Genomic DNA, 26648 nt, shown 5'->3' with positions numbered 1-26648 from the left:
GGGGGCGGTGGTTGCTCAGGACCAGGGCAGGAGGCGGGGCTTAAGGGGCAGGGCGGGGTGGGGGGGACCAAAGCCGGGCCGGGGCGAGGCCTAGGAATCAGGACAGGCTCTCAGGAGTAAACTTGAGGGTCTCACTTGGAGGCTACCGGGTTCGGGTATCCATGCTCACAGCAGAGTGAGGGTGGGGCTGGGGGATTAGATGGAGGGCCGGATCGAGGCCTGGAAGTGGCGCTGGGGGTGCGGGGAAAGGTGGGCTGGGGCGGAGGCCTGAGCTTGGAGCCTGGAGGGTCAAGGGCGGGGCCGGGGCGAGCCCTGCGCTTGTAGGAGGGTCTGGCCGTTTCCGGAAGGCGGGCAGGATCGTCTTGAAGGGAGCTGCTGAGACTGACAGGCGGGCCGAGCCGCCGCCAGAGAACTCCGAGAGCTGGGGTACTTTTATCCCCTTCCAGAACACGCCTCACAGGTCGTTCTGGGAGCCCCTCAACTCCTCATGTCTCCCGGGTGGGCACAGCGTCCCCACTTCCTCACGCCCCTCCGCCTCCATCCTCCCCGTGGTCTCACCCGTTGCTGCCCCGCAGGAGCTGATCACCGCCTGGTACATCGGGTTCCTGGTGCTCATCTTCGCCTCCTTCCTGGTCTATCTGGCCGAGAAGGACGCCAACTCCGACTTCTCCTCCTACGCGGACTCGCTCTGGTGGGGGACGGTGCGTGAGGGTCGGTGCAGGGCCACCCTTCTCCCTGCGACTGTCCCCGGCCTGACCGTTCTGACCCCCACTCAGGGTTGAGTGGGCCTGTCCCTGTCTTCTCGGCTAGGGCTGGGACCCCCTGTGACACCCCCCACCCTGCCCCATGGATCTGCTTGTGTCCTCATCTATTGCCCACCTCAAGCCCTTGTGGCCTGTACTCCTTCCTCCTGACCGGCCCCGGGGGAGGGGGAATCCATCCGTGTCCCTGACCGGCTCCTGTGGGCAACCACAGGGCCCCTTCCCTCGTGACCAGGGTCCCACCTGCCTGTGCCCCCAGCGAGCTCCTGTGGGTAGCCTCTGTGACCAGCCCTGCGGGTAACTGGTTTGTGTCCCCAGATTACACTGACGACCATCGGCTATGGTGACAAGACTCCCCACACATGGCTGGGGAGGGTCTTGGCTGCTGCCTTCGCCTTACTAGGCATCTCCTTCTTTGCCTTGCCTGCTGTGAGTCCCCCTCCGCTTAGGACCTCCCGGCCTGGGGGAGAGGGGGCCTGGGGACAGAGCTTTTTAAGCTCCTGTCCTGCATTTGGGGGGTGCTGGAGGGCACCTCAGATGGGCAGGGATGGGGGTCCCACCATCACCACATTGCCCCAACCAGGCCTGTCCCCCTAGGGCATCCTTGGCTCCGGCTTTGCCCTGAAGGTGCAGGAGCAGCACCGGCAGAAGCACTTCGAGAAGCGGAGGATGCCAGCGGCCAACCTCATCCAGGTACAAGGCACCCAGGAAGCCCCTGAGCTGAACTGGTGTGTCAACTCTGTGTGCTGACCCATGTGTCCCCGCTTCACAACTGTGACTCCACTTTGAAGCTCAGAGAGGAGAGGAGTCACATGCCTGGGGTCACATGCCAAGTCAGGGACGGCGCTGGGATGCTGACTGAGAATGTCAGAAACTTAGTCCCTTGTACCAAAGGCCCAGTTTAGGGCTAGACAGAGCTGCCCCAATGCCCGACTACATGGCCTGAAGCAGAGTGGAACCCAGACAAGAGACCCTAGGCCCCTGGTGGAGACCCAGTCCTGCTGCCCATCAGCTGTTCAGTCATCAGTAAACCTGCTACACTCCCAACACCTTTATTCATTCCACAAACACTCACACAAATGAATGTCATAACTATAAACTGAGATACACGCCTTGAAAGAAAGAAATGGTTCTCTGAAGAGCATTTAACAGGAGACCTGGCCTGACCTGACCTTGAAGGGGGACTCAGGGATGACTACTCTGGGAAGGTGACACTTGAGCTGAGAGCTGGAGGATGGGTGGAGTTAACTAGGTGAAGAGGTGAGGGGGGAGCTTGCAAGGTAAGGGAACAGCATGTGCAAAGGCCCTGTGGTGGAAAGGAGCATGGTGTGTTTGATGAACTGGAAGGAGGCCAGCAAGGCTGGAACAGAAAGCTCAAGGAGGAGTGTAAAGTAGATAGGTGGGTGAGGCCCAGACCTGGGGGCCACAGAGAGGAGTTTAACATTTCCTTAAGAGCAGTGAGGAACCGCTGACAGGTATGAAGCAGGGGGAATGGGTGACATGATCAGATTTGTGTTTTGAAAAGTGGTGAATGGGTTGGAGGGTGACCCAGGTGTGTGGGGGAGACCAGATAAGAGGCTCTGGCAACAGTCTGGGAGAGGCGGGGTGCTGGATGACTTGGAGTAATGTAGCAACAGATGAGATGAAAAGAAATGGGCAGATTCTGCATATTGAGGAGGTGGGTGAGGGAGAGAGAGGTGGTAGGGTCATTTCCAGGTTTCTGGCTTGCCCAACTAGGTGGTCGATGGCCCTGCTTCCTGGAGGGACACCAGATCTGGGGCATGAAGAATGTGAGTTTGGCTGGAGCATGTGGAGTCTGAGACCCCAAGGGGTGATGTTGAGGAGGCGGCTGGATGTGCAGGTCTGCAGCTGAGAGGAGGGGACTGTGCTGGGCAGAGAAGGTTCGGGGCCATTGCATTAGATGGTAATGGAACCCTGGACACGGATGAACTTGCCCAGTGGGGAGAAGAAAGAAGGAGAAGGGAAGACGGTCCAGAACTGGGCCTTCAGGAACCTCAACATTTCATGGCTGGGTGGGCAGAGTTGAGCTGGCCAAGGAGACAGAGAAGGAGCAGCCAGAGGGATGGGGAAAACCAGGAGTGTGTGGTCTCCGTTTCCCTCGCCGTGCTGAGGCCCTCTCACTGGGCATGGCCTGAGGCGAGGGCTCTGATTTTTTATGACTCTGTGACTCAGCCTTGGCATCTCTCCAGTCGGGGTGTGTGCAAGAGAAACCCCTCCAGGAGGTAGTTCAGGGAATACTGGCACAGCCCCCCAGTCCAAGTCCGACTCACCCCCCGTTATCTCTCCTCTGCAGGGTGGAGCCCCCCTCCCCATCCCTGCTATCTCCAGCCACTAGCCCAGACTTTCCTTCTCAGCATCCCCTGGGGCACAATGGCCACTGTCCCCTGGGAGCTGGCCTTCCGAGGGGCATCGTAGGGGCAGGCGGCTGGCACTGTCCATGCCGAGAGACAGCTGGTATTGTGGTGCCCATAATTAATGAGACAGCTCTGGCAGCTGCTCTCCAGCCCAAGCCAGCGGCCTAGGCAAGCAGGAAGTAAAAATATGCCTGTCCTGGGAGGGTGCCTGGCCGGTGAGGTCAGCGCTGGGCAGTCCCTTAAAGACAAGAGGCACCCAAAGAAGGAGGGCATCCAAGGCTCAGTTCTACTCTGTCTTGCTTAGAAGCTTCCCTGCCTCCCTGCCCTTGCTGATCACCCCACTCACAGTCCCTCCCTGGCTCTTCTCCTTACCTGGAGGGGGAGGGACAGTCCTTCCTCTTGTCTGACCCTCATCCCTCTTGCTGCAGAGGAAACCCTGCAAATCCATGGATGCTGAGGGGTTGGTAGGTGATATTCTTCTCTTCTCCTCCTCAACTCCATGGGCAGTGACAGGCAGCTAGGGAAGATGGGGTGGGGTTATTATTAGTAATAATAATTCACTCAGTCAGTATTCATTCCCCATACATGTGCAGAACACTTACCATGTGCCAGAGGATACGGCGGTGACCAAGACACAGCTTACAGTCTAGGAGGAGAGAAAGACATTAGTCAAATGCACAGTGAATAGATATTTCTCAGCCGTGGTAAGGGAGATAACAGGGGTGTTTAACAGGGGCACTTGGCATAAGTGCCTACTATGTGCCAGGCACTGCCCTTGGCATTCGATAGATATTCGCCCATTTAATCCTCACATCACCCTGTTAGGTAAGTAGGATTATGTCCATTTTACAGATGAGGAAACTGAGGCTCTACAGTTTCACTTAATTTGTCCACATGAGTAAAAGGCAAAGCTGGGACTGGAAACCCACGTCTGCCTGATGACAGAATCCCAGCTCTTAACTCCCGCACTCTAAGGCCCCTGGCTCCGATGCGGATCTGCTTGTCACCCTGGGAAAGCCATCTCTCTCTAGGCCTCCATTTCTTTGGCTGGCCCTGCTGGTGGCTAAGGAATTGGAGCTGTCCTCTGGTTCTTGGTACCCTTCAGCTGGCCCAAGGCCTGGGTCCATTCGGGGGCAGAGGGCTGGTGGGGGGCTGAGAGGCCTCGCTGATGCCTCCCTTCCCCCATACCACCAGGCTGCGTGGCGCCTGTACTCCACTGACACGAGCCGGGCCTACCTGACGGCCACCTGGTACTACTACGACAGTATCCTCCCATCCTTCAGGTAGGCCCTGCTGTGGGGTGGGGGGGAGGCGGGGGCTGACAGTAATGCCCCTTGAGGACAAGTGGCTGGGATTCAGCCCTGGAGGATGGGAAAGGGAGCATGTGAGGCTGGCTCTGCAGATCCTATGTAACCCAGAGCCTGAGTGTCCTCTCTCCCACTCTGCTCTGCCCAGGGAAGGTGGTACACACTGGACACAGGGCATGGGGTGGAGCCCTGCCCCACTGGCTGGGCCAGGTCCTGGAGTGCTGGCAGTCACGTGCTCACCCATAGTTGATGCCACTCAGGGCAGTGGCACAGCCAGCTCATCTCCCCTGTCTGAGTTGGGGGCAGTGTTAGCCCTTGCCAGCCTGGCATGTTGCAGCTGGGTAGAGAAAGTGTGGGATGGACCAGAACGGCTGTGCCGAGTTGGGTGCGAGGACCCACACAGCACCCCTGTGCACGAATATGCACCTACTTTTACTGTGCCAGGCAGCAGCCTTAGGGCCCAGAAGTGGGTTCGCCCCACTGGCCCAGGCCAGGGTAAGACCGCACTGGGGGTGGCTCCACGCAGGGGATTATTAATAGCATCACCAAGGATTGTGTGGCCAGGGGCCTGGCCAGGCCCTTGGGCAGGAATGAAGACCATGGAGGATAGCTCAGTCCTGCCGGCAGGCAGGCGTCAAGTGCGCGGCTGGGCCAGGCTGCTGTGCTCAGCGCGTCTGCGGGAGCCTTTTTTTGCCTCATTAGTTCTCCAAGAGCAGCTGTTGCGTGATCCCACTCACCCCTACACCTGGCTGCCCCCCTGCCTGCCCCCTCCCAGCCCCAGGGGCTTCCCAGGGGAGGAGCAGGAGAAGAGGGGCTGGGAAGGAGGGCTCCTAGAAGCACACTGTTCCCCCCCATCTCTGCCCCTGGCAGAGAAAAGCTCCCTCCTCACAGACAGAGAAGGTGGTTAGATCAGAAGCAGCTGCCCTTCCAGGGGTAGCCCTAAGGACTCAAGGCCAGGCCATGGGGAGTGGGGCAGGGGCTGGTTTGTGAGAATTATGATGTGTGTGAGGGGGAGGGAAAACTTAGGGGCGGGTGGTCTTGGGTCCTCTAAGAGGGACAGAGCCTGGTTTGGAGATTCTGGGTCCGCTGGGCCTCCTGCTCCCTGGACCTCTGTTTCCTCATCTGAACAATGAGAAGGCAGAGGAGAGATATCCTCCGTGGGTTCTGGAAACAGGAAATGGCCTGGAGAGTTTCGAAGAAGCTGAGCGCCAAATCTAGTCTCTAAGAACCCAGTGCTGCAGGGGAAGGAAGCTGGGCTAGCCACCCTATCAAGTCCGCTTCCTCAGCATCTGTTTCCCCCTAAAATCCAGAGTCAGATCTGAGGACTTCAGGGCTGCCGCTCACCTCCACGTGGGCACAGCGCTATGCCCAGGTACTCAGCTTGATTAGCAGAGGAAGCTGGATTGGAGCTCCTACTTTCCACCTTGTGGAGGTGCCCTCGAGTTGTGCCCAGCCGGCATCCCTGAGGATCTCCCAGGAAATCCTGGGATCAGAAAGCAAGAGAGGAAAGCTAGTCTCTCCCACCCCTACCCCTGCCTATTCTGGCCTGGGGTGTTTGCTGAGCACCTCTAGAGACTCAGGGCCTGGCAGGATCCGAGCTCAGTGCCCACTGATTGAGGGGGTGGTGCCAGGTCCCTGCCTGCTGCTGATGGCGCCCTCTCCTGCAGAGAGCTGGCCCTCTTGTTTGAGCACGTGCAACGGGCCCGCAATGGGGGCCTACGGCCCCTGGAGGTGCGGCGGGCGCCAGTACCCGACGGAGCGCCCTCCCGTTACCCGCCCGTTGCCACCTGCCACCGGCCGGGCAGCGCCTCCTTCTGCCCTGGGGAAAGGTAGGGGCCCCCAGGGCCGCCACCTCCTCTTGCTTCTCCTTCTCCTCTTCCATTCTCTGTCTCATTCTCTCTCAGCTGCTACGTGGGTGTCTGGGCCTCTTCTGGGGACTCCCAGGCCTTGTCATGAGGCTGGGCAGTTGTCTTCGGATGGCCTGACAGGTACAGACTGAGAGCCTCTCTGGAGAGGCCAGGCTGGACTCACCTTTTTGTCACCTGGGCGAGTGGGGGAGATGTCCACCCCATCCTTTGCCATCATCTCCTCCATTCATTCCCTTGTCCTCTTTCTTTCTCTGTTTCCACGTCCCCCTCACTCTTCCATCCCTGCACCCCCATCCCTCCCGGGAAGCTGGAGAGAGGAGGAGGCCGCTGGCCACAGGTGCTTACGGCTCAGGTAATCGTGGGCACCATTCTGGGGTGTGAGGGCAGGGAACCCCCTGCCCCAGCATGTTCCTCTAAAAGGGGCTTGACACTGAACTCGCCTCTCAGGACCCAGATGCCAGCTGGAAAGAGAGCTCTGTGACTAAGAACCGCTGTAGGACCTGCGTAAACTCATCCAATGACTAATGCTCTTGTCTTGTGCAGCCCTGTCCACGGCTTTGCTAATCCTAGAGGGTGCTCCCGGGGTTCTCCCACAATGCCTTTCTTCCTTACTGAGGGACATTTTGCTACTCCCAACAGTCTCTTTCCCCTTGACCTGTTTCTCCTGGAGCTTTTGCATCTTGAAAGAAGAACAAATAAAGAACAATGCTTACCTCCACGTAAATGTTCATAAATAGTGGAATTTCAGGTGTATTGGGGTAAGGGAAGCCCACTAACTCACACATGGGAAAGTGGCTGTGCCTATAGAGGTGTAGCTTTGAGGTCAAGGATTCAGTGCCCCCTCAATCCTCCCCTGTCCCTTACCCGTCTCTTTGTTTTGTCTCGTCTCCACACATCATCCCTGAATCAGCCAGGTGGACATTTGGGCCTTGAGCCTCAGGTATGATGCTGTCCTGGGTCCAGAACAAGGGCGGGGAGAGGAGGTGAGCCACTCAGTGAGCAGAAGGAGGAGGTGCAGTGAAAGCTTGCCTCTGCCACCTGAAGCTATATGTCCTTGAGAAAGGCATCAAGTCACTCTGAGCCTCTAGGTCCTGGGCAGAAAATTGGTGATACTTAGGCTGATCAGGGCCTCTGGGCTAAAAAGGCCTGGGGAACCAGGAGGAGGGGGTTTTTGTGTAGAGGATTCTGGGAACAGCATTCCTTCCCTCTTCTCAGGAAGGTCATTTCTGGCCAGGGCTGAATGGGAAGTGGCTGGAGAGGGAGAGCCCCTCTAGGTCTGGGGCTGGAGGGAGGGGAAGCATGACTGACCAGGCCAGGCTGGGAGCTCCCTGGAAGAGAGTCCATGGTGGGCCTCACTCGGATTCTCTGCCGCTGCCTGAAGGCCCCTCATTGTTACCCCCATCCCCCTCCAACCATGGCTTCCAGGCAGAAGCTCAAAAGTTCTGGCATTTGAGCAACCCTGCCCAGGGCCTGAGCTGGGGCTCCCTGTAGCTTCCAGTTCTGCTCTCCTCTTCCCTGAATAGGAAGGCTCTGGGAATGGAGATTACCTGGAGCCCAGCCCCTGTGCCATCTCCCACAGCTGCTCTGGGTCTCTGGGCCCACCAAGGCCTAGGAACAGATTACTGCTGAGGGCATGGCCATCACTAACTCCCAGCCTTGTCTCTGTCTGCCCTGGAGTGTCTCTATGGCTGGGGCTCATGCTGATGGTGGTGGAGTGTCCCTTCTTCCCAGAGACCCCAGGGGGCTGAGCTGTGACTTCTAGATCAGTCACCAGGCTCAGGCCAAATGGCCATATCCTTATTCTTGGCTGCCTGGGCCCTCTGGGGTGGGGGCCCCAGATAGGACCCCCACACACACACAGACACCTGGCCACATCCTGAGTGTTTGTGGCTGGACCCAGGCTGAGCACCTTCCCAGGACTACAAGGAGCGGGACTTCCTGGGGGATGGCATAGTCAGGGCCAGCATCTCCTCTCTTTGGGGTTTTGCGATGAGGCGCTAAGCAGTGTTTCTCAAAGCGTGGTCCACTGACCTCCTGCATCAGCATCCCCTGGGGTGTTTGTTCAAAATGCAGATGCCTGGACCTCTCCCCGAGCCCACAGCATGAGACTCGCTGGAGAAGAGGCACAGAATTCAGCATGTTTAACATGCTTCCCAGGAGATCCTTATGCAAAGCTTGAGAAGCTCCACATTCTGGGGATGTGGGCTGGAGGATGATTTAGGTGGGGGTCCTTCTCTCCCACCAGCCACAGGAGGCCAGCCCCATCCTGGCAGCTCCCCACGCTCTACCCATCTGCCTCCTTCCCACTAACCTCTATTTGTGTCTTGTTCTCAACTTTCCAGCCAGATGTTTAGTAATAAACGGAGTTTCTTTCGGATTCACGCCAGCTGGAGACCGAGGTACCCCCTCGCCTGCTCCTCCTGTCCCCACTCCTCCTCGCCCGACCATTTTGGGGGCTGGAGAGGGGGACAGGAGGGGCCAAGGAAAAGGTGCATGTGCCTGCCGCCTGCCGTCTGCCTTGGGGCCCCGACGAGCCCCTCGCCTTCCTGGGGATGCCTCTGCCAGGTCTGGGGGCGTGAGCCTGGCGCCCAGTCTGCCAGGAGGGACACTTATAGGAGCCTTGGGATAAGCTCTGGCTCTGCCGCTGACCCCTTATGTGACCTTGGCCAAATTGCTTCCCTTCTCTGGACCTGAGTTTCCCATCTGTGAAATGGGCAGATTGAACTAGAGGCTCTCTGAGGGTCCTTCCCACTCTGACTTTAGCCAGGCCGTGGGTTTAGCTTCCTAGTGCCGCACTGCCCACCTAGGGACCCAGCAGATGCCTGAAGGAGGTGGCATTGGCACCTCCTTCGCCAACTCCAGAGCCCAGCTCTTTTAGCTGCGTCACCCCCACATTCCTTGGTACCTGCCCTGTGCCAGGCCCCGCACTAGGGACATGGTGATGAATAAAACATGGTGCCTGGAGAGCTGCAAAGAGTGACTGCTATTCGGTGTGATGAGTGGAACAAAAGGAGGAAGCAGAGGCGCCGTGGAGCCTGGGTCAGGCACTTCACCAGAGGCCCAAAGAGGAGTGAGCGTGAGTGAGGGCATTCCAGGCCAAGGAAGCAGCGTGCCCCAAGGTGAGAGGTGAGAGCACAGCCATGGCAGAGGAGCGGGCAGCCCAGTGTGGCCGGATCTGAGAGCGGGAGGTCAGGAGCTGAGGTTGGGGGCAGAGCTGGGTCACGAAGAACCCAAAAGCCCAGTGTGTGCTTCATCCTGTTGGCACTGCACTGCCTGGCAGCCCGGGCTCATGGAGTCCTGGGTTTCCCAAAAGTGCCTCTGGAGCCTTGTTGGGGGGCCCATGAGTGGAAGTTGAGTGACAGAGCTCCTGGCTGCTCTACCAAGAGGCATGTTTCTTAGAAATGTGCATTCTGGATCTGAACCTGGCCACCACTCACTAACTAGGGGACCTTGGGCATAAGCCCTCTGTGCCTCAGTTTCCTTAGATGTAAAATGTGGATAGTAATAGGATCTGCTTCCAATCCAACTGTGCCTAGCTCACAGGAGGTGCTATGGAAATATTGGCCTCATTTGATTTGGTATGTTGAGCAGTTAAGATCTTGCCTACTTCAGAAAACAGCTTGGAAACCACGGCTGTCGGAAACGGGAACACACTGAAGGGAGGAGCCGGGTCAGATCTGCCCCTGTGCAAGATTACTTGGGCTGTCTGGGTGAGGTGGGCAGGAAGGGCAAGGCCAGAGCCGAGAGGCCAGCAATGAGGCTGTTTCCATAGTCCTGAGGAGAGCGGCTGTATGTAGCACCCGAAGGGGTAGGCTGCCTCCCTTCCCCCCGTGATCTTGGCCTTTGGCAGGCAGATGATGAGTCCTTAAAGAAATTCCTTGTGGAAGAGAGGGTGGGGGTTGGGTCCAGCAGGGCAGTCAGAGTGCAGCCTGTGCCCAGAGCTTGCCCTCCCTCATAGGACAGCCCCAGTCAAGCCCACCCCATCCTTCTCCCAGGCACCAACAGACCCCTTAGATCAGAGCTTCTTGACCTCACACTGTTGACATTTTGGGTGGAGTAATGCTTTGTTGTTGGGAGCTGTCACAAGCATTGTAGGATGTTTACCAGCATCCCTGGTCTCTGCTCACGAGGTGCCAGGAGCACCCCCAGTGTGACAACCAAAAAGTGTTTCTAGATATTGCCAGATGTCTCCTGGCAATCACCCCCAGTGGAGAACCGCTGCCCTAGACCGTATCCTGATTGCTTGTCCCGGAGAAAGAATGCCATCTCTGAAGTCAGAGAAAGCTGGGTTCCAGTCCTTGCTCCATCCATAGCAGCTCTGTGACCCTGGGCAAGTCATTCCACCTCCTTCCACATCCATAAGATAGGGGCGGTAGGGGCCAGCCCGGTACTGTAGTGGTTAAGTTCGGGCGCTCTGCTTCGGTGGCCTGGGGTTCACAGGTTCAGATCCCGGGTGTGGACGGATGCACCACTTGTCAGGCCATGCTGTGGCGGCGTCCCACATATAAAGTAGAGGAAGATGGGCACGGATGTTAGCCCAGGGCCAATCTTCCTCAGCAAAAAACAGGAGGATTGGCAACAGATGTTAGCTCAGGGCTAATCTTCCTCACCAAAAAAAAAAAAAAAAAGGGTGGTAAATATGGAAGCCACCACATCAAGTGGCTGGAGAACTGGAAGAGCTCAGGCCTCAGACAGGACCTTGCGTCTTCTAAGGAGCCTGGGGAGGGAAGGAGCTCTTTCGATGTCCACCGAGTGCCAGGTTTCTTTCCATTTTCTTTGAGCTTTTAGGCTCCAGAGAGGCTGACGTGAGCCATTCTCTGGGCCCTGCCCAAATAGCTGGAACCCAGGGCCACCCCGTGGGAGAACAGTACCCTCTTACATTGAAGAGGAGCCCAGGGCCTCTGGCTGGCTGGAAAGTTACAGAACCCCACAAACCAGGCTGGAAGCTCCTTCAGTCATCACAGAATCAGAGCTGGAAAGGGACCTTTCAAGGCCTCTAGTGCAAGCCCCCAGACCCCTCCTCCATAAGTCCTGCTGAGTGCAAGCTTAGTCTTGCTTGCATACTTGTGACAGGGAGGTCACTCCCTTCTCCCAGAACGCCATTGGAATGATGTGCTGGGCACAGAGATCTAGACTTCCAGGCCCTTGGCTGAGTGTCAAGGCCTCCTCCACCCCCCTTACGTCCTCTCCCCCTTGGAGGAACGGAGGACAGAAGGAGGGGTTGCACGGGCCAGCGGGGTGGGGGGTGCTTGCCAGCATGAGGAGAGCCCAAAGGAATGGCTCTGCAAAGGAAAGTTTGGGAGAGCCACCCTCAAACTTTGTTTGGAATCTGTGGGGTGTTGAGTGGATACTGGGCCAGCAAACAGCATGCTGGATTGGGGAGCCACTCCTGTCCTTCCCTTCTCATATCCTCAGGGCCCCAATCCTTAACCTATAACCTCTCCCCTCTGGGCAGAGGCCCCAACCCCTAAGGATGACCCTACATCCTGGCTGCCTTCCCGAAGGTGCTCCTGGTTTCGAGATCTCCCTCACCTCGGCACCTTAGCTCTATACCCTGTACCCCATGCCCTGGGCATGAGGGACCCCGACTTCCACCCAACCCTGAAACCAGAATCTGTCCTCTGCTCAAGCCTTGATCTGAAAGTCCCTGAGAGTAGGTGACACAGTCTTCTCCCCCAATTCCTGCCCCATCTGAGGCCTCTTCCGCAACTGACTGGCGCTCTCCTGAGCCAGGGCCTCAGACATTTGGGATGGAAGGGCCCAGAACCTGTCTGCAGAGGGCCCTCCAAGAGGCAAGCCACACCCACAGCAGGGAGGCAGCGGTGACACCACAGGGCATGGGATGGGGACGTTTGCATAGGTCCTACTCAAACTGCGATAACATGGTCCTTGAACCTCTTGGACACAGAGTTACTCTGCCAGGTATTGGTTACCAGGGCCTGGCCTGGGGACCCTGAGGCCTCCCCCCACCTGTCTTCCTCCAAGGTTTGGGGGATGTGGTGGGGAGCTGGGGTGTGGGAAGGGAAGTCTGAGCGCACGCACAGACATGCACGTGTATGTTCACATGCACACAGACATGTGTAGGTGCTGTTGAACTGGGGGCTCAGTAGGCAGTGGTGCAGGTCTGGGAGGGGAGATCCGTGGTCACATGGGCAGCATGTCAGTCCAGAAGCAGAGCTCTGGCAGGGGAGACCACTGAAGAACAGGTTATAAACCTTTACTGGGAGGGCAGGCACCAGGCATGTCCTGGCATACATGTGGGCCCAGCAGCTAGACCCACAAGGCCAAGACCCCCAGCAGCCAGGACACTGCACACCTCCAGGGGCGCTGTTTACACTGAAGTCTGTGTGATGGAGAACTTTGGAATTTTGCAGTGCACTGCCTGTACAGCTATACCAGGTCCTAAAGTCCTGACCAAACCAGTGTGGGATCAGATAGCTCCAGCAGTGGGGAAAGGAGGAAAATATGACACATGTACACACACACACACACATATGTACACACGCTGGTACCAGTGTGCCCACACTGTCACCTGCATGCACGCAAACACACGTACACACACTCATACCCTCAACTCCACACAGCCTGCCTCTGTGTCCAGTGAGGAGCTGGAGGCTTACCTCAGTGTGCATGGCCAGGTGAGCTTCTCCATCCCTTAGCAGCCTGTCTGTGTCCAAAGGGGTCACCGCCTCCGCTCCACCCACCCACCTGGCCAGGCCAGCTCCCCTGTCCTCCTGTCTGTCTCTGACTCTCTTCTTGGGTTTCTCTCACTCCTTCCACTCTGACATCTGTCTCCTGTGCACCCCTTATCTGTCCGGGCGATGAGGGTGGGAGGTGGGGGTGGGGAGAGGATCTGCTCAGACTGACCCTGGCTCAGCTTCTTGTCAGAGTCAGGGCCGCCCTCACCACACCCTGCCCCATGCACTTGGTGGAGAATCAGGACCCAATAGCCACCCCTAAGTCCTAAGTCAGCTGTGTCCCCACTCACACCCCCCACCTCTAGCTGTGGCTAACTGGGCTCTCTCCCCCACCGACCGGCCCTGCCAGCAGCCGGATGGGCATCAAAGACCGCATCCGGATGAGCAGCTCCCAGCGGCGGACGGGCCCCTCCAAGCAGCACCTGGCACCTCCGCCGATGCCTGCCTCTCCGAGCAGTGAGCAGGTGGGTGAGGCCACCAGCCCCACCAAGGTGCAGAAGAGCTGGAGCTTCAATGATCGCACTCGCTTCCGGGCATCACTGAGACTCAAACCCCGCACCTCTGCGGAGGGTGAGCCCCTGGGGGTCTAGGGTCAGGACCTGGGTGGCAGGGTAGGGACCGAGTCTGGGCTAGGGTGGGAAGACTTGGTTCTAGTCCTAGCTCTGCAACTGAGTGACCATCTTTGGGCCTCGATCTTCTGGTCTGTGAAATGGGCATCATAATACCCACTTGGTTGGGCTCCAGACTGTTTGAGAATCTGATGGGAATGCGGAGGGTGGACTTCGGTAGTGGTGAGGAGCATAGGCTTTGGGGCCAGGTGGCCTGCGTTTGAATCCTGGCTTTGCTGTTTGTCTTGGGCAAGTAACCTAATCTCTCTGGGCCTCATTCTCCTCATCTGTAAAATGGGGACAGTAATAGTATCTGCTTCATAAGATTGTTGTGAGGATTAAATGAGATTATCCCTGGAAGGTGACCAGAAGAGTTTCTGGAATATAGTAAGTCCTCAACAGAAGCCAGCCACATTCCAAGTGCTTTGGAAGGAGCAAGAGTCATCCTTGCTGAGCCCTGACTGTGCAGCCCCACACTGGATTTATCTCGTTGACTTCTCCCAACGACCCTGGGAAGTAGGTTCTGTTTTTATCCCCATTTTACGGACGTGGGGACTGAGATCTCTCGGCTAGTCAGTGGCAGAGCTGCTGTCCTCAGCCAGGTCTGTCCATCTCCACAGCTCATGCTCCCCACCCTGCCAGTCTTCACGCAGCCCAGCCGGTGGGTATGAGACTGTGAACCTGGTGGGGGTCGTTTTTTAACCAGTTCAGTCACTTTTTTGAGTTCTAGCTCTGCTCCTGACTTCCACTGTGACTTAGGCAAGATACTGCCCTTTCTATGCCTCGTTGTGCTCTTCTGGAAAACGAAAGGGTTGGACCCAGTCCCCTGGAAGATTTCTCCCAGCTTTGACATGCTTCAGGCCCCTGGTGGGAGAAGGAGGGGTGGGTGGACAAGGATGGAGGACGGGGACAGGAAGCCCCTTTGGCCTTGGAGGGAGGGGACCCAGTTGCCTCTCTCTGTGCTTGTCAGCCCCGAAGATGTTGCTGGCTGACAGCTCGGACAGCCTTTTCCTAGAAAGTTACAGAACCCCACAAACCAGTCTTTGGGAGGTGCTGACCCACGGGAACCTGGCCATGGCTGGTACCCCGGGCCTCCTCTTCCCTGCCTAAGAAGCTGCCTGGCCTCCCGCCACCTCCTGGCCCCATGAGGCCAGGACAGTATCACCTCCTTGTGCAGTGCAGGGCACCACCCTCGGAGAAGCCATTTCTCTCATTGGAGAGAATGACTTGCTTTGGGGGCCTTCCCCAGTAGCAGAGCTGGGCACAGGAGTCAGCCCCTTGAGCTTCCTTCCCTCTTGGCTGAAGAATGACTGTGTGCATGATTATGTACAGAAGCTGCAAGCCCCTTTTCTCTTGGGCTCATTGTCCTGCATGGTGGGACCAGTGGGGCTTCCTCCAGGGCTGGGTGCACTTTGCCCCAGGCCAGACCAGATGTGCCCTAAAGCAGCTCCCACTTGGCCACCAGACAGCTGTTTACCCTGACTGGCCACAGGGCAGATGGACGTGCAACAAACTGGAGTTTTCCACCCTAGGTAGGGCAGCCAGGGGGCAGGAGCCTGGTCTGCCTTGTGCCCCCAGGAAGGTTCTGGGCCCTTTCTGGGCCTCTGTCTCCCTGGTACCTCAGCAGGTGGTGGTAGGGGCTGGGAGTGGCCTCTTCTGCTGCCACCACCTGGGCCCCCCTGACCTTCCAGAGGGCCCCCCGGAGGAAGTGGCAGAGGAGAAGAGCTACCAGTGTGAGCTCACAGTGGACGATGTCATGCCTGCTGTGAAGACGGTCATCCGCTCCGTCAGGTGAGACTGAGGCCTGAGGTGGGCCCCCATCCGTCTGCCCCGCGCTGCTGCTCCCCATCTGGGGCCTGCCCTCATGGCCAGGCCTGGCCTAGCTCCCGGGCACGCCAGCTGCTGCTCACCTGGCACCCTTGGCGGTGCTGGGCTGGCAGAGACCCTGGAGTGTGGGTGGGGTGGGGAGGTGGCATATGGCTCCTCAGGTCTGAAGGGCCAGCTGGGTGGGGCAATGGGCAGGCTGCCCATCACAGTCCCCCTCTCACACCTGCAGTGTCCTGTCTGCTTCTCTCTCCTTTCCTCTGTCTCTCACTTTATGTCAGTCTCTCTGCTCTTTATTTCTCTCTCTCCCTAGCTGTCTGTCAGCCTCTGCCTGCCTCTCCCTGTGTCTCAGTCTCATCCACTTTTTGCCTCTGAGTCTCAGACTTTCTCTCTCTCCTTGGGGGGCTTGCCCTCAGCCTGTCTGTCTCCCCCAGGACTCCCTCTAGAGTAGCGCTTTTCAAACCACAGGTCACAACAGTTTGAAATCAACTTAGTGAAATCAATTTAGTGCACCATGGTCAGCATTTTATTTTATTTTATTTATTTATTTTTATTTATTTATTTTTTATTTATTTAAATTTTATTTATTTATTTATTTATTTTTTCCCCCCAAAGCCCCAGTAGATAGTTGTATGTCATAGCTGCACATCCTTCTAGTTGCTGCATGTGGGATGCGGCCTCAGCATGGTCGGAGAAGCGGTGTGTCAGTGTGCGCCCGGGATCCGAACCCGGGCCACCAGCACCGCAGTGCGCGCACTTAACCACCAAGCCACAGGGCCGGCTCAGCATTTTAAAAAAAAGAACAGAATAGAAAATATCAGAGTGCATTCCTCATAGTAAGGATAAAGAATGTTTGTGAAATTTATATTTCAGATATGTATATGTGTGTACTGGTTTCTGAGGTCAAATGTTGGGTTTTGGTCAAAAAGTTTGAGAGCCCCTGCCCTACTGGCCATCTCCCTGTCTCGACAATGAAGGGGGGACCAGTCTCCTGAGCCCTTCAGCCATGGCCCAGCCATGGATCTGGCCCCCAACCTCCTTGGAATGGAGTTCCGGCCTAGTCTCTGTCTCCAGCCTGCAGCCCTAGCTCCAGACCCCCCTCACCCCCAGCCTTGCAGACTCACCTCCTCTCTTCCCTGGCTGATACACCTGCCCACAAGCCTCTTCCCTTTGTGTTCCTTTTAAAATCTGAGTCAAATGGACCCCCCCTCCCCTAGAGAGTCTGAGGCCTCTCCTCACCCCCTCTATACACATCCTGTCTCTCCCCTCCAAGTAACCAGCTTCTTGAACACAATGCCTGAGCTGCCACCTGGCTCAGGTCAGCTCTCCTTGGCCATCCCACAGACCCCTCACACCCAGCATGCCCCAAACCTGCTCTTCCTCCCATGTCCCCATTTCAAGCAGTGGCACCACCATCCAACCTGTCACTCAAGCCATGGGAGTCATCCTGGACTCAGACTCAGAAGTCTTTCATTTCCATCTCCTGAACTGCTCAAAGTTGCCCCATATCTCCACCCCACTGGCCCCTCCCAGCTCAGGCCTTGGAGCTGGTCTTCCTACCCAAGACTCTGCCCCTCCAGGGCATTCTCCACAGAGGCTGGCAGAAGAGTCATGCTAAAGCAGAGTAAACCACATGCCCCCTTCCCCACCACCCCAACTTCCCATTGCCCAGTCTCTGCCAGGGATTCAGGGCTCTTCAGAGTACCCCCCTCCCAGTCTCCTTCCCAAGGCCAGTCTCTTTCCCTGTCTTCTTATACTGCCCCCTCCTCGACCAGGTGGATTAATCCCTTGTCTTCACATCCAAGTTCTGGCTACTCTGAGCTGACTCACTCCCACACCTCCATGCCTGTCTGTGTCCAGAAAGCCACCCTTCATCCCGCTCCTCTTGCCCAGTGACTGGGAAGTATCACTCCCAAGACGTGTCACCTGACCTCCCCTTCTCGTGGTCCCAGCCCTCTTCTCCATTCCTTGACTCGGCCCTTGTCACCCCATAATATCTGTGTCCTCTCCGTCTCCCTCCCCAGACCAGGGCTCCTGAGGCCAGGGATCGGATCTGACGCCCCTTGGGTGCCCAGGGTGCAGCACAGCAGTGCTAACAAGCAATTGTGGAGTGAATGCAAAAATGTCTTCCCCCCTGCTGCCATCATCAACAGTGTGCACAGAGGTCTGCCCTGTGCCCCACCTAGCAGAGAGAGAGCAGGCCCAGTCCCTGCCCTCCTAGGCTAATGCGACTGCAGTACAGGCATAGTAAAAAAAACACCAAGCAAACCTACAGGGGGCCCTGGGGTGGGAGCTGAGGGGTAGGCAGGAAGGCTGGGAGACCCAGCAGAGGCCGTGTGGCCCAAGCAGGAGCTGCCCTGGTGCTGGACAAGGGGGTAGCGAAGGGACAGAGAGGGGGCTGGAAAAAAATCCCTTCCCTCTGAGACCCGCTACCCCGACAGGATCCTGAAGTTCCTGGTGGCCAAAAGGAAATTCAAGGAGACGCTGCGACCGTACGACGTGAAAGACGTCATCGAGCAGTACTCGGCAGGGCACCTGGACATGCTGGGCCGGATCAAGAGCCTGCAGGCTCGGTGGGTGCGCCCGCCCCGGATGGGGTGGGGGCGGCAGAGACGTCGGGCCCCAGCCCGGGCAGGAGGTCTGCGGGCGGGAGACCCTTCGCAAGCTTCGAACGCAGCCCCGAGCGCCCCCTAGGGGCCGCTGCGGCCCCTGGCGTTTCCGGCCTCGGCAAGGCCCCTGGCTTGCAGCGCGGCCAAGGCCAGACCCCACACCTGTCTCGAATCTGAAGAACGACCTAGCCGGCCTAGCCGCAGGTCCTCTGTGCGAACCCTATTGACCTGCACGCCTTGGGGGACATTTTTAGATGACTGTTTCCTACTCTTAAAATAATAGGCTTAAAAATAATCAGTGACCACCCATCTCCCCGGGGTTAGGCAAATTGTTCTCAATGCTGCCCACCTCTTGCCTCTGGCATCACCCACCCCCCCACCCCTGCACATCTTCTCTCAGCCCAGCATATAGGAAGAATTCTCACACCGAGACCTCAGTCACCTACACCGGGCCCCTCTCTGTGGCTGCATTCTCACTGCCCTTCATTCATTTGTTCTCTCAAGAAACAGCCATTGGGCATTTGTTACCCACCAGACAGCAGGGATATGGTGGAAAGCAAAGCAGAGTCCCTGCCCTCAGGGAGCTTTCGTTCCTGTGGAAGGAGAACAGATGATAAATACATACACCAGAATATGTCAGGTGGCGATAAATGCTACAGAGAAAAAATAAGGGTTAGGGTGTTGGGGTTTGCAATTTTTAATAGGTGAGAAGGTGATATTTGAGGAAAAAATTGAAAGTGAGGCAACCAGCCCTGTGGCTGTTTAAATAAAGAGTTTCCAGAGGGAACAGCAAGTGCAAAGGCTTTGAGGTGGGCAGGTGGCTGGGGTGTTGTTTCAGGAACAGCAGGGAGCTCAGTGTGTTCTGGCATGAGAGAAGTAGGAGCTGAGGTGAGAAGCTGATGGCACTTAGACTGTGTAAAGTCCTGAAGGCCACTGCAGAGATGTGGGCATTCATCCAGGGTGAGATGCAAACACTGGGGGGCTTTGAGCAAAGGATGGACAAGATCTGAGTTCTATTGTAAAAGGATCACTCTAGGTCCCTATGAGGCAGCTGGGTGGAAGCAGGGAGACCAGCGAGCAGGCTACTTCAGACGTCCAGGCAAGAGATGATGGGGACTTGGACAGGGTGGCAGCCATGGAGGGGAGAAATGGTCAGATTCTAGATATATTTTGAAGGTAGAGCTGACAGGTTGTCTGATGGGGTGTAAGAGAAAAAAAGAGTCAAGGATGAAGACAAGGTTTTTGGCTTGAGCAAGAGGAAAAAGTTGCCGTTGACTGACATAGAGAAGGCAAGGAGCGGAGCAAGTTTCAATCAGGAAAGTTGGACTCGTTGGGTTTGTGATGGAGTGGAGTCAGACATCTAAGTGGAGTGTGGATCTGGCAGTTAGAGGACTGTGGAGTTCGGAGGAGAGGTAGAGGCTGGAGATAGAGATTTGTGTCAACAGTGTATAGAGGAATTGAAAATCTGGAACTGAAGACATCACTTAGCGAGTGATAATAAATAGAGAAAAGAGGTCCCAGGAGTGAGCCTTGGGTCCTGCAATATTTAGAGGTTGTGGAGATAAAGGAGGAACCAGCAAAGGAGACAGAGAAGGAGAGGTCAGTGAGGTAGGAGGAGAAGTGGGAGAGGGTGGTGTTTGGGAATCCAAATGAAGAAAGTGCCGGAAGAAGGAGTGATCGGATGTGCGGAGCGCTGCCAATAGTCAAGCGTAATGAGGACCCAGAGTTGATCATCGAATGTAGCAACATGGAGGTCATTTGGGATCTTGACAACAGTAGTTTTGGTGAAATGGTGGGAATGAAAGCGTGATTGGAGTAGGTTTTAGAGAGAAAAGGAGGAGAGAAATTGGAGATAGAGGGTAGAGGTAACCCTTTCAAGAAGTTTGCTGTAAAGGAGAGCAGAAAAACAAGGTGGGACCAACTCCAGCCTTGTCCACCTTATAACTCACCTTCCCGCTTGTGTCTCTCCCTCTTTTCCCAGTCCACCATCTCCCACCTGTCCTCCCATCAGGTGGTTATTTTGTCATGCTTGTGTGTGGTGCCTTTGCTAGGCTGGCTGGAAAACCCCCAAAGCAGCAGCCAGGTCCCTCCATCCAACTTGGTCTCCATTGGCAGGGCAAAACGGCCCCCTCCCACCGGGGCAGGCAGTCTCCCCTTTCAGCAGGCAACCTCGAGTTCTTATGGGAGGGTCCGTTGGCGTGTGTCTGGGACCTTTGACGGTTCCCTTTCCCCACAGGGTGGACCAGATTGTGGGCCGGGGCCCCGGGGACCGGAGGGCCCGAGAGAAGGGCGACAGGGGGCCCTCGGACTCGGAGGCGGTGGATGAAATCAGTATAATGGGACGCGTGGTCAAGGTGGAGAAGCAGGTGAGTGTGGGAGGGAGTTTCGCTGGTGTGGTGTTGTCGACTGAGAAGCTCTGGAAGGCCGCGGGGACAAGCACTGGGGGAAGGTGCGCTTCTCAGAGCCGCAACCCGGAGCTGGCCGGGCATCCCCTGCCCGGCAGACCCCAGCCCCACAGATAAACTCCGCCTCCCAGGAAGCCCGCCCACTCCTGCTGAACAACCCGATAAACCCACCGTCTCCTGCCACCCCCGCCCTGGGTCGCTATAGTCTCAGATAAGCCGGTCTAAATCCAACCTACTTCATTTACCCTCGCCTCTCTTGTCTCTCTCGATTGCCCAGACTATCCCAAGCAATCACAACTAAATTTCGCGGGGCGGGGAGTGGGGGGAAGCGGAATAAGCCCCAGGTTCCCAGCTTCGTCCTGCCCTCCAGCCAAGCTCCGCCTTTCCTGTCGCACTTCCTCCCGGAGAGGCCGCGTCTCCCAGACGCGCCCTTCTCTGGACAAGCCCGCCTCCCCAGCCGCGTCCCGCCCCAAGTCTCGCCTGCAGTCCAGGCCAGGCCCTGCCTCCAGCCGCTCTCCTCCCAAGCCCCGCCTCCCAGCCGCGTCCCGCCCTCGGGTCCCGCCTCCGGTCCTGCTCAAGCCCCGCCTACATCCGCTCTCCTCCCAAGCTCCGCCTCAAGCCGCGCCCCGTCCCGCTCAAGCCCCGCCTCCAGTCGCGCCCCGTCCCCCTCCTGCCCCGCCTACATCCGCTCTCCTCCAAAGCCCCGCCTCCATACTCGCCCCGCCCCCAAGTCCTGGCCCAGCCCCGCCTCCAGCACGCCCCGCCCCCAGGTGCAGTCCATCGAGCACAAGCTGGACTTGCTGTTGGGCTTCTACTCGCGCTGCCTGCGCTCTGGCACCTCGGCCAGCCTGGGCGCCGTGCAAGTGCCGCTCTTCGACCCCGACATCACCTCTGACTACCACAGCCCTGTGGACCACGAGGACATCTCCGCCTCCGCACAGACACTAAGCATCTCCCGCTCGGTCAGCACCAACGTGGACTGAGGGGCTTCTCAGGGACGGGGCAGCACTCGGCCAGCCCCTCGGCCCAGCGCTGGGCCCCGCCCCGTGAGGCCTCGGGACTCCTCTCTTACTTGAACTCGTTCCCTCGCGGGGAGAGAGGCCACACGCAGTATTGAGCTGCCTGGGCGGGCGAGCTACCGATGTGGGTGCCAGCGACCCGGCCCACCTCAGGAGCGCGAGATGCCAGGCCGCACGGAAGGCAGCAGCAGCGGCTGCACGCGACCTCTGGGCCCCCCAGCGCCCTGCCCGTTCCATCAAAGCCCGACGCCGCCCGCCTGGCAGGGGCACTGCCCGGGGAGTGGGAACCGGGCGCTGGGGCCCGGGGCCCTGAGCCCTGACCCAGCTTCCAGCTATGCAAGGTGAGGTGTCTGGCCTGCCCTTTGGACAGAGCAGGGAAGCCGTCCCGCCAAGCCCCGCCCACTTGAGGGTGGGCCCAAGGTGCCCCCACAGGTACCCCCAAGCACAGGACCCTGCCACAAGGCAGGTGGGCACCATATATGCAAACTATGTTAAATATGCAACTTTGGGGACCCCCATGGGGTCCCTCTGCCCCTCCCCCATTGGGAGATGGGCCTCCAGCAGTAGCTGGTCTCAGGCTGCTTGGCCATCACCCCCATCCCCATACTTTGGCATATCACCCCCTCCCCACCCAGCATGGGGCCTGTTTCTCCCTTGTCTCCCCCAAGGGCAGTGCCTAGGCCTTCCTTCCCATCTGCAGGTGTCCCCTCCCAGTGGCTCCCTCTTCCTGCTGGATGTCCAGTCCCCTCTTTGGCCGTGTAGATGCCTTTAATAGCACAAGTTTCTGTATTCTCCCTCACACCTCCCGCAGACAATGCTCCTGCAGTCCTACAAACATGTCCCTTTAGTTTCCCCAGACATGCAGAAAGTCTCTCACACTCACACTGACACATACAATCACACACACTTGGAGACATGAGCACAGAGCCGCTCAGCCTTTCTTGGGCCTTTGCAGCTGAAGCCAGTAGACTGGCCTTGCAGGGTGATGTCCACTGTGAGGATTCCCCCACTCCATCTGGGTAGGAGAGGGAGCTCTGAAGTGACCCCAGGTCTCTCCAGGCCCCACCCCAGAGCTTTACCAGCTCCCTTTCTCAAGAAGATCTACTCCTCAGTGGTCCAGGAGCCCTAATTGCTGCCTCTGCCTGCCCCTGAGAGCCCTCTTCGGCGTCCCCACAGCACAACTCAGGCCTAGGCCTTTGGGGCCTGGACAGCACTGGAAAGGCCCCAGGCGCTTCCCCAGGTGGTTATCAGGCCCGCTTCTATCTAGGCTTCCCCCTTTCTAGTCACTCTAACTCCCAGGGAAAATAATAATGCGCCTAGCAACTCCCATTTTTCAGGCACCAACTCTGCATCTGGCACTCACATGCACTGTTTCCCCTTCTTCCATGCCCCACTCTTCACTTTGGTTGGCAGCCCCCATACTGGCATAAGCCCCCATCCACTCCAGGCCCCCAGCACCTCTTTGGTATCCCTACCCCTTTGTCCCTCTTCTGCAAAGCCAATGCAGTTGGCAGGGGGGTGATGGGTAGTGGACCAATGATGACCCTCTGTGGGGTGCCAGCGAACAAGGGGCTCGGGCCCAGCTGCCTGCGTCTCATGACTGGGGACCTGCATGCACCAGCGCCAGGGCTGGGGTTGGGTCTTGCTCAGCCCCATGGTGCCCAGCCTCTGCCCCAACATGCCCTCTGCATGTGACCATCATGCCCTGGATGGAACCTGTCCTGGCTCACCTCACCCGCACTCCACTGTCCTCAGAGAGCCACCCCTCCGCCCACACAGAGACAGAGCTGTGGAGAGGGGCAGGAGAATGGGATTACCCTATGACCAAGGGAGACTTGGCAAGAAGCCTGCCCTCCTTCCACGATCAAGGTTCCCCCACCAACCTGGTTCTCGGATATGCAAGTACCTCACTTTGTTAACTTATTAACTTATTGGTTTCATTAAAGTTTTCAGTAGGAGGTGGTTGGTCTTGGCTGTTCAGCGGCTGTGGGGTGGGGCACCTGGTCTGGGGGTGGGGGTGAGGAGATTTGAATTAGGACTCTTGGTTGTAACAACAAAAACTCAACCCATTATGGCTTAAGCAAAATATAAAATTTATTGGCCCAGATGACTAAAAAGTCCAGGGGAAAGGTTTGGCTCCATGCACTGCTAGATCTGGGTGCTGCACTGTGTCAGGGGTCTGTCTCTGGTCTCAGTCTTCCTCTCAGGCAAGCTGACCTCTCGCGGTGACCCCCAGCACTTCCACATTTACTTCCTCCTGGCATAGTGCCCCAGGGAAGAGTGAGTGCCACTTTCCTAATAGTTTGTATCAGTCAGAGTTCAGTCAGGAAAACAGAAATTACACTAGGTTTTTCAACAAGGAGAATTTACTATAGGGGACGGGTTACACTGATGTAGGTGAGCTGAAAGAACAAAAAGAGAACATTGAGAGAAGCTAGAGAAAATCAGGCAGGAAGCAGCTTCCACTCCTAGAGCTGCAGGAATATAGGGAAGGTGTTGGGGTTAGCAGAACCCACAAGTTTGATTGGGGGAGCTGTATAGTGGGGGACTTAGAGGTCTGAAGAGGGGTGCTGTCTGCCTGTGCCAGTACCTCTTAGGTGATACAATGAAGCTTGTCTGGCAATGCAGAAAGAAAACTGAAGGCTGGGATCCACTGTGGCTACCAGGCTGTTGCTGATAAGGTTACTAAGCAAAGGAAGAAGGAGGTCTCCACTCCTCCTGCCTTTCAGTGTTTCCCTAGTGCCCCTTATTGTCGAAGCCAGCTAACAAAGGAGTAATGTGCTTTGCAGAGTCCCAGCCCCGGTATCACAGAGCAGAGCATAGAAGGCTGCGTTTGGAACTAAAAGACTGTGCTTAATAACTAGCGCAGTCTATCCCTTTGGACACTCAGTATCCATACACATCAATCCACACATATTTGAACCTCCATACAGCAACGGTAGCTCCCACTTAATAAGATGAAACTATCTTGCAAACAAATGAAGACACTCTAACCCTCTCCCCCAAAATGGGAAAAACACAAAGGCCCACCATCCAATAGATGTCTCCATCTCCAGGAGTTAGTCATTGAATCCATACTTCGGTGATGTTAATTACTTCTCTCATTCGGTCACAATCCCACCTGCAGTTAAACACTAAACTGTTAAGTTAGGGGAAAAGGAGGAGGGAGGAAAATATTAATTACTTAATAAGACACACACACACAACAAGCAAGGGAGAGAATATGCATAGCTACAATAGACCTTCTTGTAACTGGTCACAGTGCCATAGTTGATCTATACTATATCTATCTATCCATCCATCCATCCATCTATCTATCTATCTATCTATCTATCTATCTATCTATCTATCTATCTATCATATTTCTTCCACTGCCTTTCTGTGTTCCCTTTGCCCTCAGCCAGGGCCTCAGCTGATTTGGCTTCTTGATGTGGTGGAGTGACCCAAAAAATCATTCCTCAACAGTCTGAATCCTCAGTGGTCCTGCATGGTTATGGGTGCCCTAGCTTTCCATTGACTTGCACTATTGTACGTGGAAGTACTAAGAGGGACCCTATAGAATCCCCTGGGCTCTAGACCTGGTCCTCCTCACCCTTGTTTTGCAGCAGCATCCCCATTTCCTCTTGGGAATGAGGATCAGTCAGGTATCCAGTACATTAACTCTTTCTTTGCCTGTTGGTTTAGTGGCACGAGGAGCCCAAAACGGCAGTTAGAAATTTCAACTTCCAATTCAGTGAAAACCATGTTACTTCCCTTCCCTTGAGAACTAAGACCGCCAAACTAGCAGAGCCCAATGTTGTGGGGACAAGAAGCAAAAGTCTTGTGAGTGGGTGTAGTAGCCTGAATAATGGCCACCCAAGATATCGGGTCCTAATCTTTGGAATTTGTAAAATGTTACCTTGTAAGGAAAAACGATCTTCGTAGATGTGATTAAATTAATGATCTTGACATGGAGAGATTATCCTGGATTACCCAGTGGGCCCTAAATCCAATTGCAACTGCCCTTTTAAGAGAGAGGTGGAGATCTCACACACATAGAAGAGGAGGAAGCAGTATGAAGACAGAAGCAGAGATTGGAGTAATATGGCCACAGCAAAGGAATGCTGGCAGCCACCAGAAGCTGGAAGAGGCAAGGAACGGATTCTGCCCTAGAGCTCTGGAGGGAGTGTGGCCCTGCTGACACCTTGATTTAGGCCCAGTGAAGCTGATGTTGAACTTCTGGCCTCCAGAACTGTGAGAGAATAAAGTCTGTTGTTTTAAGTCACCAAGTTGATAGTAATTTGTTACGGCAATCCTAGGAAACTAACGCTGTGGGTTATTTGGTAAAATAGCGAGAGCAGCCACTTCCACGACTTCACTTTGATTCCTGGAACCTTATATTCTGGCTTTGTTAGTGAGGATGTATCACTGCCGCTCTATGATGGAAAGGATCCAGTGGAATCAACCTGGCACCAGGTGGCTAGATGAATCCCTGTAGAATGGTAATATATTGGGTATTCCACATTTGTCTCTACTGATGGTAGGTTGACATACAGTAGTGGCATTAGCTAGATCAGCCTTGGTGAGGTAAGCCCATATTATTGAACCCATAAATAGTCTCCATTCGTGTTGCCATCACCACACTGCAGAAGAGCATGTTGAGCATGCACTGGAGGGACTGCAGAAAGAGGCTGACAGACATCCATGGGATGTGCTATCTTAGCCATCTGATCATTGAGAGCCTCCTCTGCCATGGATGCCCTTTGATGAGATTGCACTTGGGATAGAAGTATCTTTACACTCTGTGCCTATTTCTGAAAGTCCATCTAAAAACCTCTTCCCAAGTCTTCCTTATCACAGTCCTCCAATTCTGTGCTTTCTGAGTCCCTGAACATCCAGCCAAACCATTAGCTGCTGCCAAGAAACCATGGTAGATTCATACTTCTTGTCACCTCTCAATCCAGGCAAAGTGGACAACCAAATGTACCGAAGGATGAGTAGGATTTAGCCAAGCATGGGAACTGGGTGGTGGTGAGTGTTTCCACTGGAGGACATAGCATGTATAAAGGTCCAGAGGCACCAAAAGAGTGTGGTATATGAAAAGAACTGAAAGAAATCTCTGATTGGGCCCAGAGAGCAAGGGAGAGAGTGGCGCAAGATGAGACTTTAGAATTAGGGGTCAAGGTTTGCAGGAT

At 56.1% G+C, this 26648-nt stretch overlaps 1 protein-coding gene across 1 annotated transcript in view; it reads left to right on the top strand.

The window, feature by feature from the left end:
* KCNQ4 (potassium voltage-gated channel subfamily Q member 4) overlaps positions 1 to 23421 on the top strand; it is a 55162-nt gene extending 31741 nt beyond the window's left edge. Inside the window, exons 5-14 of the mRNA XM_087446180.1 lie at positions 576 to 701; positions 1080 to 1190; positions 1359 to 1454; positions 4331 to 4419; positions 6111 to 6272; positions 13359 to 13579; positions 15309 to 15408; positions 17883 to 18014; positions 20287 to 20416; positions 21226 to 23421. Coding sequence (XP_087302306.1) covers positions 576 to 701; positions 1080 to 1190; positions 1359 to 1454; positions 4331 to 4419; positions 6111 to 6272; positions 13359 to 13579; positions 15309 to 15408; positions 17883 to 18014; positions 20287 to 20416; positions 21226 to 21438 — 1380 coding nt within the window. The 3' untranslated portion in view covers positions 21439 to 23421. The remainder of the gene's footprint in view (positions 1 to 575; positions 702 to 1079; positions 1191 to 1358; positions 1455 to 4330; positions 4420 to 6110; positions 6273 to 13358; positions 13580 to 15308; positions 15409 to 17882; positions 18015 to 20286; positions 20417 to 21225) is intronic.
* The last annotated feature ends 3227 nt before the right edge of the window (positions 23422 to 26648 follow it).

The sequence above is a fragment of the Ceratotherium simum genome, chromosome 22 (assembly GCF_057802395.1).
Source record: "Ceratotherium simum simum isolate JZ-2026a chromosome 22, ASM5780239v1, whole genome shotgun sequence".
NCBI lineage: Eukaryota > Metazoa > Chordata > Mammalia > Perissodactyla > Rhinocerotidae > Ceratotherium > Ceratotherium simum.
This window is presented reverse-complemented; position numbering and strand designations above follow the sequence as displayed.